At 38.6% G+C, this 17,259-nt stretch overlaps 1 protein-coding gene across 1 annotated transcript; it reads right to left on the reverse strand.

Moving 5' to 3' along the window:
- Window positions 1–5,573: 5,573 nt before the first annotated feature.
- On the reverse strand, window positions 5,574–12,177 carry LOC132286954 (uncharacterized). Its single transcript, XM_059789394.1, has 2 exons — window positions 11,597–12,177; window positions 5,574–5,762 (listed from the first exon to the last, which is right to left on the reverse strand). The coding sequence occupies exons 1-2, from the start codon at window positions 12,111–12,113 to the stop codon at window positions 5,734–5,736; spliced, it is 546 nt and encodes a 181-aa protein (XP_059645377.1). The 5' UTR covers window positions 12,114–12,177; the 3' UTR covers window positions 5,574–5,733.
- Window positions 12,178–17,259: the final 5,082 nt, after the last annotated feature.

The raw sequence follows: 17,259 nt of genomic DNA on the forward strand, positions 1-17,259 counted from the left end.
TGTTTATGCTAAAAAAAATTAGATTATCACAGTATGTTTGCTTGCTTGCTAAACCTGTTAAACCATGTTACTTGCTTGCTTATTTCTCTATTTAAACCTATGTATGGAATGTGTTAATGACTTAAACATGGACTGGGAACCTACTGGGGTTGATTTACAACTTTTGGAAACCATAGCGCAGGGCAGAGAAGTTGCAAAAATCGTCTGAAGAAGAGGGAAGACAAAGAGACGGGGCAGAGAGGGAGAGAGCAGGCTCTCCCTTGGAGAGATTCGGCTCCTTTATGTTCAGAGGTGGCTCGTTTGGTATACCTCGAGCCATTATAAGTAATAATGGTTCACATTTTTGCTATAAAGTCTTTGGAAGTTTATTGTCCAAATATGGTATCACTCACAAAGTGGCCATGTCATATCACCCATAAACCAATGGTTAGGCTGAGGTATCCAATAGGGAAATCAAGCAAATACTGGAAAAACAGTTAATCCTATACGGAAAGACTGGATCCTTCGGCTTCAGAATACTTTGTGGGCATACCGGACTGCTTACAAGACCCCGATAGGAATGTCCCCATACTATTTGGTTTATGGCAAAACCTGTCATTTGCCTGTAGAGCTGGAACACCGTGCTTATTGGGCCATTAAGGCCATGAATTTTGACTCTGATAAAGCCGGTGAACATAGGAAACTCCAGCTTGATGAGTTTGAAGAAATTCGAAATAATGCCTATGAGAGTTCCAAAATGTATAAAGCCAAAACAAAGTTGGAACATAACAAGCACATTCTTCGAAAAGAATTCTCCCCCGAACAAAAGGTTCTTTTGTATAACTCCCATCTTCAATTGTTTCCCAGGAAGTTACGATTACGTTGGTCCGGCCCATACTTTGTCAAACATATGGCAAGTCATAATGCAATTGAGGTACAAGACCCCGCGACTGGGGAATTATTTAAAGTTAATGCTCATCGCTTAAAGCCTTTCATTGAGCTCAAGTCTCATGAAATTGAGGAAATTCTCCTCATCAATCCTGTTTATTTGGATTGATCTCTCCAGGGGTATTACCCTCTTGCGTCTGGCTGAAGACGTTAAACTTAGCGTTCTTGGGAGGCAACCCAGTTCCTTGTTTCTATTTCTTTAGCTATACTTATATTTTGTTTGGAAGTACAATCTGTCATAATTTCAGAACACTTGGTCTCTCTTTTGTAATGAATATCTGCAGGGATTGTACTTCAGAAGCACCACATCAATTGAGGTAATTCGTTCATTTTTCTTTTTCTCCAGCGGTACATTGTCCATTTCATTCACCACTTTTCAGTATTCTGTTTTTCAAACACTAAGGACAGCGTTTTATTTTATTTGTGGGTAGGACAGATTTATCAAAACATGTACCTCTTTTGAAAATCTCTTCACACAAAAAAAAAAAAAAAAAAAAAAAAAAAAAAAAAATTCTTACTTTTCTACTTTGTGAAAGTTAAGAGATGCCATTATTCTAGATTGAGATTAAGCTTGTTACTAAGGTGATATAACGATAGACATTGCACCATGAGAATTTAGAAGTAGAAATATTTTTGCACAAAGTCGCAGCTTGAAAGAAAGAAGTGAATAATCTCCCAAGAATCTAGAATCTATTACTGGAGACTTAAAACCATGTGAGCTTTCGTGTCTTTCATCTTTTTAGAGAGCTTTACGCTAACTCCGAGTCACAAGATGGCTCAAATTTCTTGGATAGCGTGATAAAAATTTGTTGTTAGTCTCATAATCCTTCATCTTGGTAGATCATTGAGAATGAAATCACATCGAATTAAGAGAAACATAAGTCTTCTAATTTACTATGTACTATCATACCTTCATTACCTTTTGTAATCTTATTATTTTTCTGAGAAATGTTAGGGATGACTGTATGTAAAAGAAAAAGGGATCAAGAAGTCATTCATATCCTCTTAAAAAAATAATAATAAATAAATAAAGACGAAGAAGAAGAGTAAAGTATCCCTTCCAAGTATTTTGAAGACCCCTCATTCTCAGAAACATTTATGTATAAATTGAGCTCAATAATGTTTTTAGAAAATGTATAACAGTGCATAGTAAATTAGAAGGCGTTATGGTGGATAACTCGACATTCTTTCAAAAGTGATCAACATTCCTGTCATGAGACTCTTCTATTATATGTATCGGTCCTTCAAATAATTAGTGTGTGAGTTTGATTTTACTTTCATAACAGAATTCCTACTCACATACATTTGAGAGATACAGTTAGCCAAATATTCGAGAGATGTTCTTTAAGAGAGATATTTACTTTGATATTTGAAGTCAAACATAGTTTTCTAAAGACTTGGGAATTTCATCACTTGGATCTGAAAATGAATTTTTGTTGACTTTACACACACACACTCTCTACTTCTAGGTTGTTTATGGATAAATTTTCTTGAAATATTTGTTTTTATAACACCTTAGTAGCTCGTTATATATAAAGAACTTGATATTTTCATCTCTAAAACTTTTCATGTTGTAGATATGCAGGAAAATTCTTTGGAAGTTTATGAGTACCTTCACTAGAAACCTTCACGAGGCTATAACTCGTCCACTATATGTAACCTAGTGGTTTAAGGCCTTATTGCATATGGTAAATGCAATCGAAAATAGCCTGCGAAAGTGGCACATCTTTTTGTTAATAAAAGTAATATTTTTTGCGAACTTATCTATTTTTGCCTTTCTTTGCTAGAAGATTAGCAAAAGCTTGTTTGGGGGTAGTTTGATAAATACACAAAACCTATTATTTCATGCACCAAAATAAGTTTTTAATTAGACTTTTATATTATTTAAATATTCTTATATGCTTGTTTTGTGTTTTGTAGATGATAGGGAAAAATATAAACCTACCCTACCCTCGATAAGATTGATTAGATTTCATTATTAAGAATAATGAAATCAAATCTAACGTGGTTTAACAGGTAAGAATAATCGTACTATAACTGGAACAGGTCAAAAGGATTAAATCATATCCCGAAAAATCTGGTAATAAATCTCCTATGATTTCGCACAAGTGGAAGATAAGGTCAACCATCGACATCAGCGGAACGATTTTGATTCCAATCGACAGCCATAAATAGGGCATCAAGCCAATAAAGAATGTACGACGTAAAAACTATTATTAATCGCTGCGTTCTTTTTAGAACTCCGTGACTAATTTGATCGTCGGAGAGCTCTTGGCAGGCACCACACCGGTGTCGTCAAGGTTCATCGATCTTCTCCTCTCTTCCTTGCAGGAAAATGGTATCGTATCGGACTGCACAAATTTCAGCCTCAACAGTTGGCGTCGTCTGTGGGAACGACGATTCCCTTGAATCAATTAATTACTCGTTGGGTATATACGTTTGCAGTCCGGTATGGTTACTGAAGGAACACCATCGCAAGGATCTGGTCAAAGGGTAGAGTCGGGTGAAAACCTGGACGTCCCAAACGACCAGGCACGGCTTGCAGCGTTGGAACTACAGGTTCAAACTCTGAGTCAGGGTATGAACCAGTTGATCCAGCAAAATGCAACGCTCTTGCAACACCTTGTTCCACCAGTTCAACAAAACTTTCCAGGACAAGATCTCTCAAGTCCAAACGGAGGTAATGGGAATCTTGAAGAGAGGGATAATCATTCCCCCCAAAATGAGACTGAAGTGGAACAAAGCCAGGTGGGAACCCGACATAGAGAGGTGGTTCACCCATCTCTCCTACGGAGTTCCCGACCTCCTGAAAGCATAGCCTTCTGTCTTAAGGAAAAGACAAAGAAAGTTACCCATCTCGACTTGCAAATCAAGGATCTCAAGGGGAAAATGGAAGATGTAATGCAGGCTATGAAAGGGAAAGGTCCTGTCGCCGTAGATGACCTGGTACAAAGGACCAACTTGCCTTTCAGCCCCGCCGTTATGAAATGTCCACTACTTAGCAAGTTCAGGATACCCTCGTTCGAAAGCTTCGATGGGACCAAAGATCCCCTCGATCACCTGGAAACTTTTCATACTCTTATGCATTTACACACTGTGCCAGATGAAATCATGTGCTGAGCTTTTCCCACTACACTTAAGGGATCAGCGAGAGTTTGGTTCAACAAGTTGAAGCCAGGAACCATCAACACCTTCAAAGAATTGAGTAAGCAGTTTGTGAGCCACTTCATTGCAGGTCAGAGGCATAGGAGGCCGGCTACCTACCTGTTTACCGTGGAGCAACAAAAGGAAGAGTCGATTCGGGAATACATCACCCGATTCAACGCAGAGATGTTGCAGGTAGAAGAGGCGGACGACAAAGTAGCTTTGACCGCTTTCATAGGAAGACTCCAAACCTCCAGATTCTTGTTCTCCTTATCAAAAGAACCTCCCACTAGCATGATAGAGTTGCTGGTCAGAGCGCAAAAACACATCAACGCTGAAGACACCATGAGTGCACGAAAGGAAGGAGAGGACAAGAAGAGACCAGCCCCTCTCGCCAGGGATGAAAATAATACCAAATATAAGAAATCGTTCTTCAGCCAGAGTGACAGCACATATCATGAGAATGACTCAGATGAGTATACCGACTAGAAATTGTCTCGCAGCTGGAATTAGCCTTATCAAGTCATTCACAATAAAGATTGGGGGCATCTTAGTTAATCATTTTAAATGGAGGGTAGCTCCATCACGTGTTATTTTGTTTTTAATAATGATGGTCTTTAATAAAATTCCTTTTAGTTTATACGTGCAGTATCCCCGTACTATAAGGGATAGTAAATGAGTGTCCTATATTATAAGGACCTAGGCTGAGTGAATCCCGTAATCCGTATCCCCGTACTATAAGGGATAGTAAATGAGTGTCCTGTATTACAAGGACCCAAGCTGAATGAATCCCGTAATCCGTATCCTCATACTATAAGGGGATAGTAAATGAGTGTCCTGTATTACAAGAACCCGGGCTGAATGAATCCCGTCATCCATATCCCCGAACTATAGGGGATAAGTATCATGTATTATCAGGACCCGGGTTGAATAAATCCCGTAATCCATATCCCATAATATAAGGGATAATAAATGAATGTCCTGTACTACAAGGACCTGGGTTGGATGAATCCCGTAATTAATATCCCCTTACAATAAGGGATAGTAAATAAAAATCCTTTATTAAAGAGGTGAGCTGAGTAAAACTCGTAAAGTTCAATTCCCTTACTAAAGGGACGAGCTGAGTAAAACTCGTAAAGTTCAGTTCCCTTATTAAGGAGTGAAACTCATATAATTTATTCCCTTATCAAAGGAAGAGTACTGTTCCTTCGGGTGCACACAAAAAAAAAAAAAAAAAAAAAAAAAAAAAAAAAAAAAAAAAACACAACAACAACTATTCATGAACAGTACCGCGGGTACTGTTCATTAACAGTACCTGTAACACCCCCACATTTTCCACGCATAAGTTGATCAGGCTTATACACGAAAAACGAGGGATATCAAAAACAATTGGCAATATACAAGCATGGAATACAAAATGATGATAATAAAAGAATTTAGACCGGAAAGGAACACTAAATAATACAACATCCATCCATCCTTTATTTAATACAGTACTTCATTACAACTTGGAAATCCTACGTCAGGGATCCCTAAATATAACCCTGAGAGTTCAACGTCAAAAGTAAATAAAAACTGAAACTGAAATACTACATAAAACTTCTACCCTGCACTGGATCGTAGGAGTAGATGAGTTCGGATGATGGTCCCACACTGCTAACCTCAGCCTTGAAACGGATACTGACCGTATCCTGAAATAACAACAATGGTGGGTCAACCCCACGAGCAAGTCCTCTCTACTATGACCCAAATCAGAGAATCAAATAAATTAATCATTATGAATCGGATGAGTACTATATCTGTATACATCCTACGGGAACTATCCGATGTATAACATGACCTCAACCAGAATAGACGGTGATCACTTAGACTCACACTAGGTGGTCAAGTGTCGCCTTTCCCTACCCGGGAAATCAACTATTATACATGGTGTACGGTACTGACAACACAGACTATAACGAACTACACAGTGATAACACCTCGCAAAGTACTGATGAATATACTGAGCATATAAATTAGGCAACACATGCCAACAATATTAATAAATGTACCGAGAATGTCAATTTAGGCAACACATGCCAATAATATTAATAAATATACCGAGTATGTCAATTAGGCAACACATGCCAATAATATTAAACCACATACCCCGACAGCCACACATCTGTCTATCGCAACGAATGCATAAGGTATAAATGAGTCTAAACTTATTAGCCAGCTCATATGGTTCTATATGGCAACACATCCATATAATATAAATGCGACATAATTAAACAGTCCATTTATTTCCTGAAATGCACACAGCATAATAATCATGGTTTATATATCAATTAACAGTATAAACATCCTATAAGATATCATGGATAATTTATCTGACTAAAACCATGGCCTTATTTAATTTAACAGTAATGTTTGATACCATTAAATACGATAATAACACTATTTATATTTAACAATGTCGTTAAATACATCACATTAGTATCCGTACTGCGAACGAGCCAATAAATGCTTAGAAAAGATTAATCGGCCATAAGAATAAGTAACGGGTGTTAAAATAATAATTTCGTGGCCCGTTAAACCCGTAATTACCAACACAGTACCTAAAAATCCAAGTTTAAGGTTCTGGAATTTACAAAACAGGCCCTAAGGGTATTCTGGTAATTTCTAGCAGCTGTAGGGACCCCACACGCGCCCTCACGCGCCTCCCAGAGCCTCCCCACGCGCAGCCCAACCTTCCCCACTCTCCCACGCGCCTCCACGCGCGTCTGGCATCAGCCACGCGCACCCACGCGCGCGCACGCGCTGCCACACGCGCACTAAGGGTGCCTTGCTGACGTGTCACTTCCTGGTTGGTTGGCTGCATCCGGATTCCGTACTCGCGTCACACCGGATCATCTCACCCTATCTTCCCTCCATCCAACGCCCACAGATCCGGGTGTACCGCGGTATCCTGGACCGCGATGCACCGGATCAATCAGACTCCACTAATGGCCAGGATGCGCGCGTACACCCTCCTATGGTGTGCCGCGTCGCACCGGATCACTCCGGTCGTCTCCCCCACTGCCGGCGACCGGAAAACTCGCCGGAAGGTCGCCGGAAATTGCAGAAAATGCCCGGAAAAATCTAGAAAATTCTAGAAAAATCCCTAAAGTCTTATTTAATTATTTTTAGCCATTATTAATTTCATAGGACATTAAATAAATATATACCATCCTATATAATTAAAATTCCATTAATTTAATAAAATAAAATTAATAATTTATTAACCTCCAAACCTTGGCTCTATGCATAAAAATAAGCTAAACAATTAATTTATTAATTCAAAGGGGAAAAGTAGATAATAACTTGCCTTTTTGGATTTAAAATAAATCCGCCGGTCTGCGCGTAGTCGGGTAAAATTGCCTACACCGGTCCAAGCTTCTTTCTCTTTCTCTTTTCCTTTCACTCTTATAAAATAGCTCTCTAGAATTTATACTTTGCTTCTAACTCCCTTTTATTTTTTTTCTAAGGCAAGCTAGTTAATTTATACACAAAATATATAATATAAATATTACAAATATCTAATTTATAATAACTTCTCACCCATTTCTCATATTCCTACCTATATGGCTTTAAGACAATGCTATCTTTAATCAAGATATTTGATCCACCATTCTACCATAGTAAATGAAATTCTATCCTAGTATTTAATTTTCCATCATTACATTGATTTATTATAACTATTATTATTATTATTACTAATATTATTATTAATAAACTTTTATTATTATTATTATTATATTCTTATTATTATTATTATTAAACTAATATAATTATTATTATTGTTATTACAAAATAATATATTATATTATCATAATACTTTATAACACAAATATAATACTCTAATTAACTAATATTGCTTAATTAAACATAATCAACAAATAAAAGTAATTAAAATAATACATGCACAATTAAATGAATAAATTTACTATTTTAACATACACAATTAATTTACATGCACAATTAAATGAATAAATTTACTATTTTAACATACACAATTAATTTACATGCACAATTAAATGAATTTAATAAAATAATGTAGTATGCACAAATAAATAAAATTAATTAACCTAACACAAAATTAATTTAAATACATTCTTTAAAATTACGGGGTATTACATTCTCCCCCCCTAATAAAGGAATTTCGTCCCCGAAATTCACTACATACCTGTCTTAAAAAGTTCTGGATACTTGGCCCGGATAATATCTTCCCGTTCCCAAGTAGACTCTGTAGCACTATGATGGCTCCACTGTACACGTACTAATGGAATAGTCTTCGTGCGCAGTATCTGATTCCTACGATCGAGAATACAGTAAGGTTGTTCCAAATAGGTTGCATCGGGTTGCAACTCAATCTCACCCACATCAATGTGTTGGTATCGATCTTCATCCCGTAGAAATTTTCGCAGCATAGATACATGAAAAACATTATGTACCCTATGAAGATTATCTGGTAGAGCCAGACGATAAGCTACTGCCCCAATCCGATCTGTAATCATAAAAGGACCCACAAAACGAGGCGATAACTTACCCTTTGACCCAAACCGCATTACTCCCTTCATAGGAGAAACCTTAAGCAAAACCTGATCACCAACCTTAAACTCCAAAGCACGAGTTCGACGGTCAGCATAACTTTTCTGTCTGCTTTGAGCTGTACGCATCCGATCCCTAATAATAACGATCTTTTCTGACGTGTCCTTAATAAATTCAGGACCCAAAAAGCTGTTCTCACCAACTCCAAGCCAACAGACAGGAGACCTACACGGTCTACCGTACAAAGCCTCAAATGGTGCCATACCAATAGTTTTCTGATAACTATTGTTATAAGCAAACTCTGAAAGCGGCAAATATTCCTCCCAATTGCCCTTAAAATCAAGAACACATGCCCGCAACATGTCTTCTAAAATCTGATTAACTCGCTCAGTCTGTCCATCTGTTTGAGGATGATAAGCAGTGCTAAGATATAGTTCTGTACCCAAAGCCTGCTGAAAGCTCCTCCAAAATCCTGATACAAACTTCGGATCTCTATCTGATACGATGGACAATGGTACACCATGAAGTTTCACTATTTCTGCAATATACAGCTTAGCATACTGTTCTGACGTAAAGTTTGACCGAACAGGCAGAAAGTGAGCGGACTTGGTCAATCTATCAACAATGACCCAAATAGAGTTGTGATTATGCTGTGAAGTAGGTAATCCCTCTATGAAGTCCATGGAAATACTCTCCCATTTCCACTCTGGTATGGGAAGTGGCTGTAACGATCCTGGCGGTCTCTGATGATCAATTTTAATCATCTGACAGGTGCTACATTTAGAGACAAAGATAGCTATATCTCTTTTCATGCCGGCCCACCAAAACTGGCGTTTCATGTCCTGATACATCTTGTCTCCCCCTGGATGTACAGAGAACTGAGAAGTGTGTGTCTCTCTCATCACAACATTTCTCAAATTATCAGCTGAAGGCACAATTAAACGTCCCTTGTACCTCAATCCTCCATCAGTCCCTATAGAATAAAAAGGAACATCTCCGGAGGCTAACTCCGAAACCCGATCAATACACTGTTGATCTGAGAGTTGCGCTTGAATGACCTGATGAATGATAGAAGGAGTTACTACCACACATGCCATAAAAGCGTCTGCTAACTCATCAACAGTCTTCAAAGCATCCCACTCTGTTGTAAACAAAGCTGAAAGGCTAACATATGGTCGGCGGCTGAGTGCGTCTGCTACAACATTCGCTTTCCCTGGATGATACTGAATAGAGAAGTGATAGTCTTTCACGAATTCCAACCATCTGCGCTGTCTCATATTCAGTTCCCTCTGTGTGAACAAATACTGTAGACTCTTATGATCGCTAAACAATCGAAAAGTCTCCCCCAAAAGATAATGTCTCCAAATACGCAAGGCAAAAACCACTGCTGCGAGCTCTAGATCGTGAGTCGGGTAATTAAGCTCATGAGGCTTAAGCTTCCTAGACCCATAAGAAACTGGTCGCTCTTCTTGCATCAACACACAACCCAAACCCTTCAGAGAAGCGTCGGTAAATACTAAATACTCGATTCCACTCTGAGGTGTGGCTAAGACAGGTGCAGAAGTTAACTTACTCTTCAATTCAGCAAAAGCAGTCTGACAAGAATCATCCCATACAAATGGTACATTCTTCTTAGTCAGATGAGTAAGTGGACCCGCAATTTTGGAAAATCCCTGGATGAACCGGCGATAATACCCCGCTAATCCCAGAAAACTGCGAATCTCTGTCGGTGAGGTAGGCTGTCCCCACTCCATAACGGCCGCAACCTTGGCTGGATCTACTGCTAACCCTTCTTCTGACACTACATGTCCCAGAAATTTGACCTCTTTCTGCCAAAATTCACACTTCTCAAACTTCGCAAACAACTGATGTTCTCGAAGTGTCTGCAATACTGTGCGTAAATGTCTGGCATGGTCCTTCTCCGACTTGGAGTAAACCAGAATATCATCAATGAAAACAATGACAAACTGATCTAAGTATTCTCTGAATACTCTATTCATCAAGTCCATAAAGACAGCTGGAGCGTTCGTTAAACCGAAAGGCATAACACGAAACTCATAAGATCCGTACCTCGTGAGAAATGCTGTCTTTGGAACATCTTGTTCTCTGACTCGTAGCTGATGATAACCAGACCTCAAATCGATCTTTGAGAAGTAAGTAGCTCCCTTCAACTGATCAAACAGGTCATCAATTCTGGGCAACGGGTACTTGTTGCGAATAGTGACCTTGTTCAGTTCTCTGTAATCAATACAAAGACGAAGAGATCCATCCTTCTTCTTTACAAACAGTACTGGTGCTCCCCATGGTGAAGTACTCCTGCGAATAAATCCCTGGCTGAGCAACTGTTGAATTTGATCTTTCAACTCTCGCATCTCCACTGGTGCCATTCGGTACGGCGCCTTAGCAATAGGCGTAGTGCCTGGAGCTAAATCAATAACGAAATCTATCTCTCGACTCGGTGGCAAGCCTGGAATTTCCTGGAATACATCCTGGAATTCCTGTACTACCGGGATGCTGTCAAGAGATACCGCAGTCGCTTCCTGTGAGTCCTCCTCAAGAACGAATAAATAAGTGCTAGGCCCTCTATCAGGTTGTGGTACAACAAGAAGATACATCTCCTGTCCTGGTATGGAAAATACAATAGACTTTTCGTAACAGTTAACCTGAGCATGGTACTGAGATAACCAGTCCATCCCAAGTATAACATCATACGAATGCATATCTAACACTAACAAATTTGCAAGAAATCGAAGCCGGCCCATATCTATAAAGATATCACCGCTATACTCTCGTAAAATTGCGCCAACTCCCAATGGTGTATAAATATTAAGAGGTTGGTCACATAACTGAGTCGTCATACCAGATAAGATAACAAAAGATCTAGACACAAAAGAATGTGATGCACCAGTGTCAAATAGTATACGAGCAGTTCTACCATGTATAGAAAACATACCCTCAATAACCTGAGGAGCCTGCGCATTATGTGGCATGAAGTTATAAACTCTGCCATGATGCAACTGCTGTGGAGGTTGTCCCAGAGGAAATGGTGGTGCTGGAAGTGCCGGAAAATTCTGAACTTGCCCACGTGGCATCGGTGGGGCCGGTAGAGGTAACGGCTGATTAGGTCTCGGCTGCCCATACTGTCCCTGTTTAGCTTTGGGACACATCTTGGCCGGATGCCCAATCTCTCTACAGTGATAACAACGTCCCGTAAAAGGACCTGCCTGCCTCCTCTGTTGACTTCCCGACCACTGTTCCTGTCCGGTCTGAGGTATCCCACCTTGTCTACCCTGATTAGGGACTCCATCCCTCTGCACATCTAGGTTTCCTTTGTTTTTCTTCCAAGGTTGATGTCCTTGAAATCTGCCCCGATCATTGGACTTGGCACCACTGTTGCTTCCTTTCTCCACTGTCTGGTAGTCTCGGTTAGTCCGCTTATCTCCCTTGGACTTCCGGTAATCACTCCTCATCTGGCAGTGCTGTAAGGCGGCATTAACCACCTGGATATAAGTAGTATATGCCGGACTACCTAAGATCACCACTTTAATCGGCCATATCAACCCCTTCACAAAGCGGTCTCGCTTCTTTTCTTCCGTATTGACCTCCTCTGGTGCAAATAATGACAAATTTATGAACTTCTGTTCATACTCAGCCACAGTCAGATCTTCCTGTTGCAGATCCAGAAATTCGGTCTTCATCGCTGATCTTACTGACATAGGAAAATACTTGCCGTCAAAGCGAGTCTGAAATTCAGCATATGTCAATCTGGTCCTCTCATCGACAGTAGTAATAGACTCCCACCACTGCAATGCATTGCCTATCAACATAAACGTAGCTAGCATCTGTTTCTGCACTTCGGTACAGATTACCATCCGAAGATGACGCTCGCTCTCCTGTTTCCACTGATATGCTAACAGGACATCTGTGGACCCCGCAAACGTTGGTGGATTTCCCCGGATGAACGAGTGACGAACTTTGTCCCATGACATTGGCTGTGCCACTGGTTCAGGAACAGGTACTATCGGAGGAGGTTGTTGGTTTCGTAGAGCAGATGCTACTCCTGCTGCCACCGCTCGTGCAATGATATCAGCAACTTGAGGAGAAAATTCCTGATTCTCATTTTGAGTTGGGGAAATACTGCGATGACGGTTCGCATTCCTTGTCCCACGCCGAGACATCCTTCTATTAAATTCAGAAAAATCTAACGTCAGTACATTATAATGGACCGACTAAAAGAATACAAAGAACCCTAATACTTAGGCTCTAATTATCAGAATACACAACGCGGAAGTATAGTAATCACAGATCCCTAAGACATTCGAACCTGGAATGCTCTGATACCAACTGTAACACCCCCACATTTTCCACGTATAAGTTGATCAGGCTTATACACGAAAAACGAGGGATATCAAAAACAATTGGCAATATACAAGCATGGAATACAAAATGATGATAATAAAAGAATTTAGACCGGAAAGGAACACTAAATAATACAACATCCATCCATCCTTTATTTAATACAGTACTTCATTACAACTTGGAAATCCTACGTCAGGGATCCCTAAATATAACCCTGAGAGTTCAACGTCAAAAGTAAATAAAAACTGAAACTGAAATACTACATAAAACTTCTACCCTGCACTGGATCGTAGGAGTAGATGAGTTCGGATGATGGTCCCACACTGCTAACCTCAGCCTTGAAACGGATACTGACCGTATCCTGAAATAACAACAATGGTGGGTCAACCCCACGAGCAAGTCCTCTCTACTATGACCCAAATCAGAGAATCAAATAAATTAATCATTATGAATCGGATGAGTACTATATCTGTATACATCCTACGGGAACTATCCGATGTATAACATGACCTCAACCAGAATAGACGGTGATCACTTAGACTCACACTAGGTGGTCAAGTGTCGCCTTTCCCTACCCGGGAAATCAACTATTATACATGGTGTACGGTACTGACAACACAGACTATAACGAACTACACAGTGATAACACCTCGCAAAGTACTGATGAATATACTGAGCATATAAATTAGGCAACACATGCCAACAATATTAATAAATGTACCGAGAATGTCAATTTAGGCAACACATGCCAATAATATTAATAAATATACCGAGTATGTCAATTAGGCAACACATGCCAATAATATTAAACCACATACCCCGACAGCCACACATCTGTCTATCGCAACGAATGCATAAGGTATAAATGAGTCTAAACTTATTAGCCAGCTCATATGGTTCTATATGGCAACACATCCATATAATATAAATGCGACATAATTAAACAGTCCATTTATTTCCTGAAATGCACACAGCATAATAATCATGGTTTATATATCAATTAACAGTATAAACATCCTATAAGATATCATGGATAATTTATCTGACTAAAACCATGGCCTTATTTAATTTAACAGTAATGTTTGATACCATTAAATACGATAATAACACTATTTATATTTAACAATGTCGTTAAATACATCACATTAGTATCCGTACTGCGAACGAGCCAATAAATGCTTAGAAAAGATTAATCGGCCATAAGAATAAGTAACGGGTGTTAAAATAATAATTTCGTGGCCCGTTAAACCCGTAATTACCAACACAGTACCTAAAAATCCAAGTTTAAGGTTCTGGAATTTACAAAACAGGCCCTAAGGGTATTCTGGTAATTTCTAGCAGCTGTAGGGACCCCACACGCGCCCTCACGCGCCTCCCAGAGCCTCCCCACGCGCAGCCCAACCTTCCCCACTCTCCCACGCGCCTCCACGCGCGTCTGGCATCAGCCACGCGCACCCACGCGCGCGCACGCGCTGCCACGCGCGCACTAAGGGTGCCTTGCTGACGTGTCACTTCCTGGTTGGTTGGCTGCATCCGGATTCCGTACTCGCGTCACACCGGATCATCTCACCCTATCTTCCCTCCATCCAACGCCCACAGATCCGGGTGTACCGCGGTATCCTGGACCGCGATGCACCGGATCAATCAGACTCCACTAATGGCCAGGATGCGCGCGTACACCCTCCTATGGTGTGCCGCGTCGCACCGGATCACTCCGGTCGTCTCCCCCACTGCCGGCGACCGGAAAACTCGCCGGAAGGTCGCCGGAAATTGCAGAAAATGCCCGGAAAAATCTAGAAAATTCTAGAAAAATCCCTAAAGACTTATTTAATTATTTTTAGCCATTATTAATTTCATAGGACATTAAATAAATATATACCATCCTATATAATTAAAATTCCATTAATTTAATAAAATAAAATTAATAATTTATTAACCTCCAAACCTTGGCTCTATGCATAAAAATAAGCTAAACAATTAATTTATTAATTCAAAGGGGAAAAGTAGATAATAACTTGCCTTTTTGGATTTAAAATAAATCCGCCGGTCTGCGCGTAGTCGGGTAAAATTGCCTACACCGGTCCAAGCTTCTTTCTCTTTCTCTTTTCCTTTCACTCTTATAAAATAGCTCTCTAGAATTTATACTTTGCTTCTAACTCCCTTTTATTTTTTTTCTAAGGCAAGCTAGTTAATTTATACACAAAATATATAATATAAATATTACAAATATCTAATTTATAATAACTTCTCACCCATTTCTCATATTCCTACCTATATGGCTTTAAGACAATGCTATCTTTAATCAAGATATTTGATCCACCATTCTACCATAGTAAATGAAATTCTATCCTAGTATTTAATTTTCCATCATTACATTGATTTATTATAACTATTATTATTATTATTACTAATATTATTATTAATAAACTTTTATTATTATTATTATTATATTCTTATTATTATTATTATTAAACTAATATAATTATTATTATTGTTATTACAAAATAATATATTATATTATCATAATACTTTATAACACAAATATAATACTCTAATTAACTAATATTGCTTAATTAAACATAATCAACAAATAAAAGTAATTAAAATAATACATGCACAATTAAATGAATAAATTTACTATTTTAACATACACAATTAATTTACATGCACAATTAAATGAATAAATTTACTATTTTAACATACACAATTAATTTACATGCACAATTAAATGAATTTAATAAAATAATGTAGTATGCACAAATAAATAAAATTAATTAACCTAACACAAAATTAATTTAAATACATTCTTTAAAATTACGGGGTATTACAGTACCTCCCTTCGGTGCAAAAATAAAACTATTCAGGGAACAGTACCCTCAAATAGTTCCCTCGGGTGTAAAAAAAAAAAAAAAAAAATTCCTGAGTTACTATTCACATGAATAGTGCCCGCGGGAATAGTACCCGCGGGTACAGTTCACAGAGGTATTAAAAAAAAAAAAAAAAAAAAAGAATTCGCTGAATTACTATTTACGTGAATAGTACCCGTCAGTACTGTTCACCGGGGTTGAAAAAAAAAAAAAATTATTATTATTATTATTATTTATTACATTCCCAAAGTTAGACGTGCAAGCTTGGGAATGGGGGCAACTGATAGGGAAAAATATAAACCTACCCTACCCTCGATAAGATTGATTAGATTTCATTATTAAGAATAATGAAATCAAATCTGACGTGGTTCAACAGGTAAGAATAATCGTACTATAATTGGAGGAGGTCAAAAGGATTAAATCATATCCCGACAAATCTGGTAATAAATCTCCTATGATTTCGCACAAGCGGAAGATAAGGTCAACCATCGACAGCCATAAATAGGGCATCAAGCCATTAAAGAAGGTACGACGTAAAAACTATTATTAATCGTTGCGTTCTTTTTAGACCTCCGTGACTAATTTGATCGTCGGAGAGCTCTTGGCAGGCACCACACCGGTGCCGTCAAGGTTCATCGATCTTCTCCTCTCTTCCTTGCAGGAAAACGGTATTGTATCGAACTGCGCAAATTTCAGCCACAATAGTAGGTATTATGTATGAATGAGAATAAAAGAAAAACAAAAGTCAGTTATATTGTGTACATGTGTGTGCAAGTGAAGAAGAGAAATGGTGAGAGAGAAAGAAGAAAAGAAAAGAAAAAAAGAAACAAGTCAACTATATTGTGTATATGTTGGTGCACGCGAAGAAGAGAAAGGAGGAGAAAAGAGAAGAAAAGAAAAAGTGAAGAAGTGGTTGAAATAGAAGTTAGGAAGAAAATGTGAATAAGTGGTTGATGTGTGAAGTGGTCAGTGAATTGAGTAGCAGAAAGGTGGCGTGAGGAAATGAAGAATCAGTTTGGGAAAAGCCATCATCACAGCCTATAAGTGGGTTGCTTCCTTTGGTTATAAATTGCACACTTCGGAGGCAAAGTTAGATAGCTAGATAGAGTGAGATAGTTATAGATAATTGTAGTTTTTGAGACATTATTTCCTTGTGTAATTTACTTTAAAGCTTTGTTTAATTTAATAAAAGTTATTTTCACTAGTTTCATTCTCATTTAATTTCAAGCAAGTTAGTTCCATTTACATGCTTTGTTTTCTAGTTGTAATTTCATTTCCATAGTTCGTGACAAATCTCAAAATCAATGTTTTTAAATCTCTTGTTCGAAAACAAAAACTCACTTGAATACGTGGTTCGACTCTACTTGCCATTAGACATTTTTAGTTAAAT

This window comes from Cornus florida, unplaced genomic scaffold (genome assembly GCF_030987335.1).
Source record: "Cornus florida cultivar Cherokee Brave unplaced genomic scaffold, ASM3098733v1 CherokeeBrave_3.0.0_Hap2_Chr11, whole genome shotgun sequence".
NCBI classification, from domain to species: Eukaryota; Viridiplantae; Streptophyta; class Magnoliopsida; order Cornales; family Cornaceae; genus Cornus; species Cornus florida.

Coding starts and splice junctions, on each gene's coding strand:
- LOC132286954 (XM_059789394.1), bottom strand. CDS start 12,113: ATGAGGAGTGATTACCGGAAGTCCAAGGGAGATAAGCGGACTAACCGA. Junction 5,763..11,596: donor GGCTCCTCAGGTTATTGAGG/GTATGTTTTCTA, acceptor TTGTTATTTCAG/GATACGGTCAGTATCCGTTT.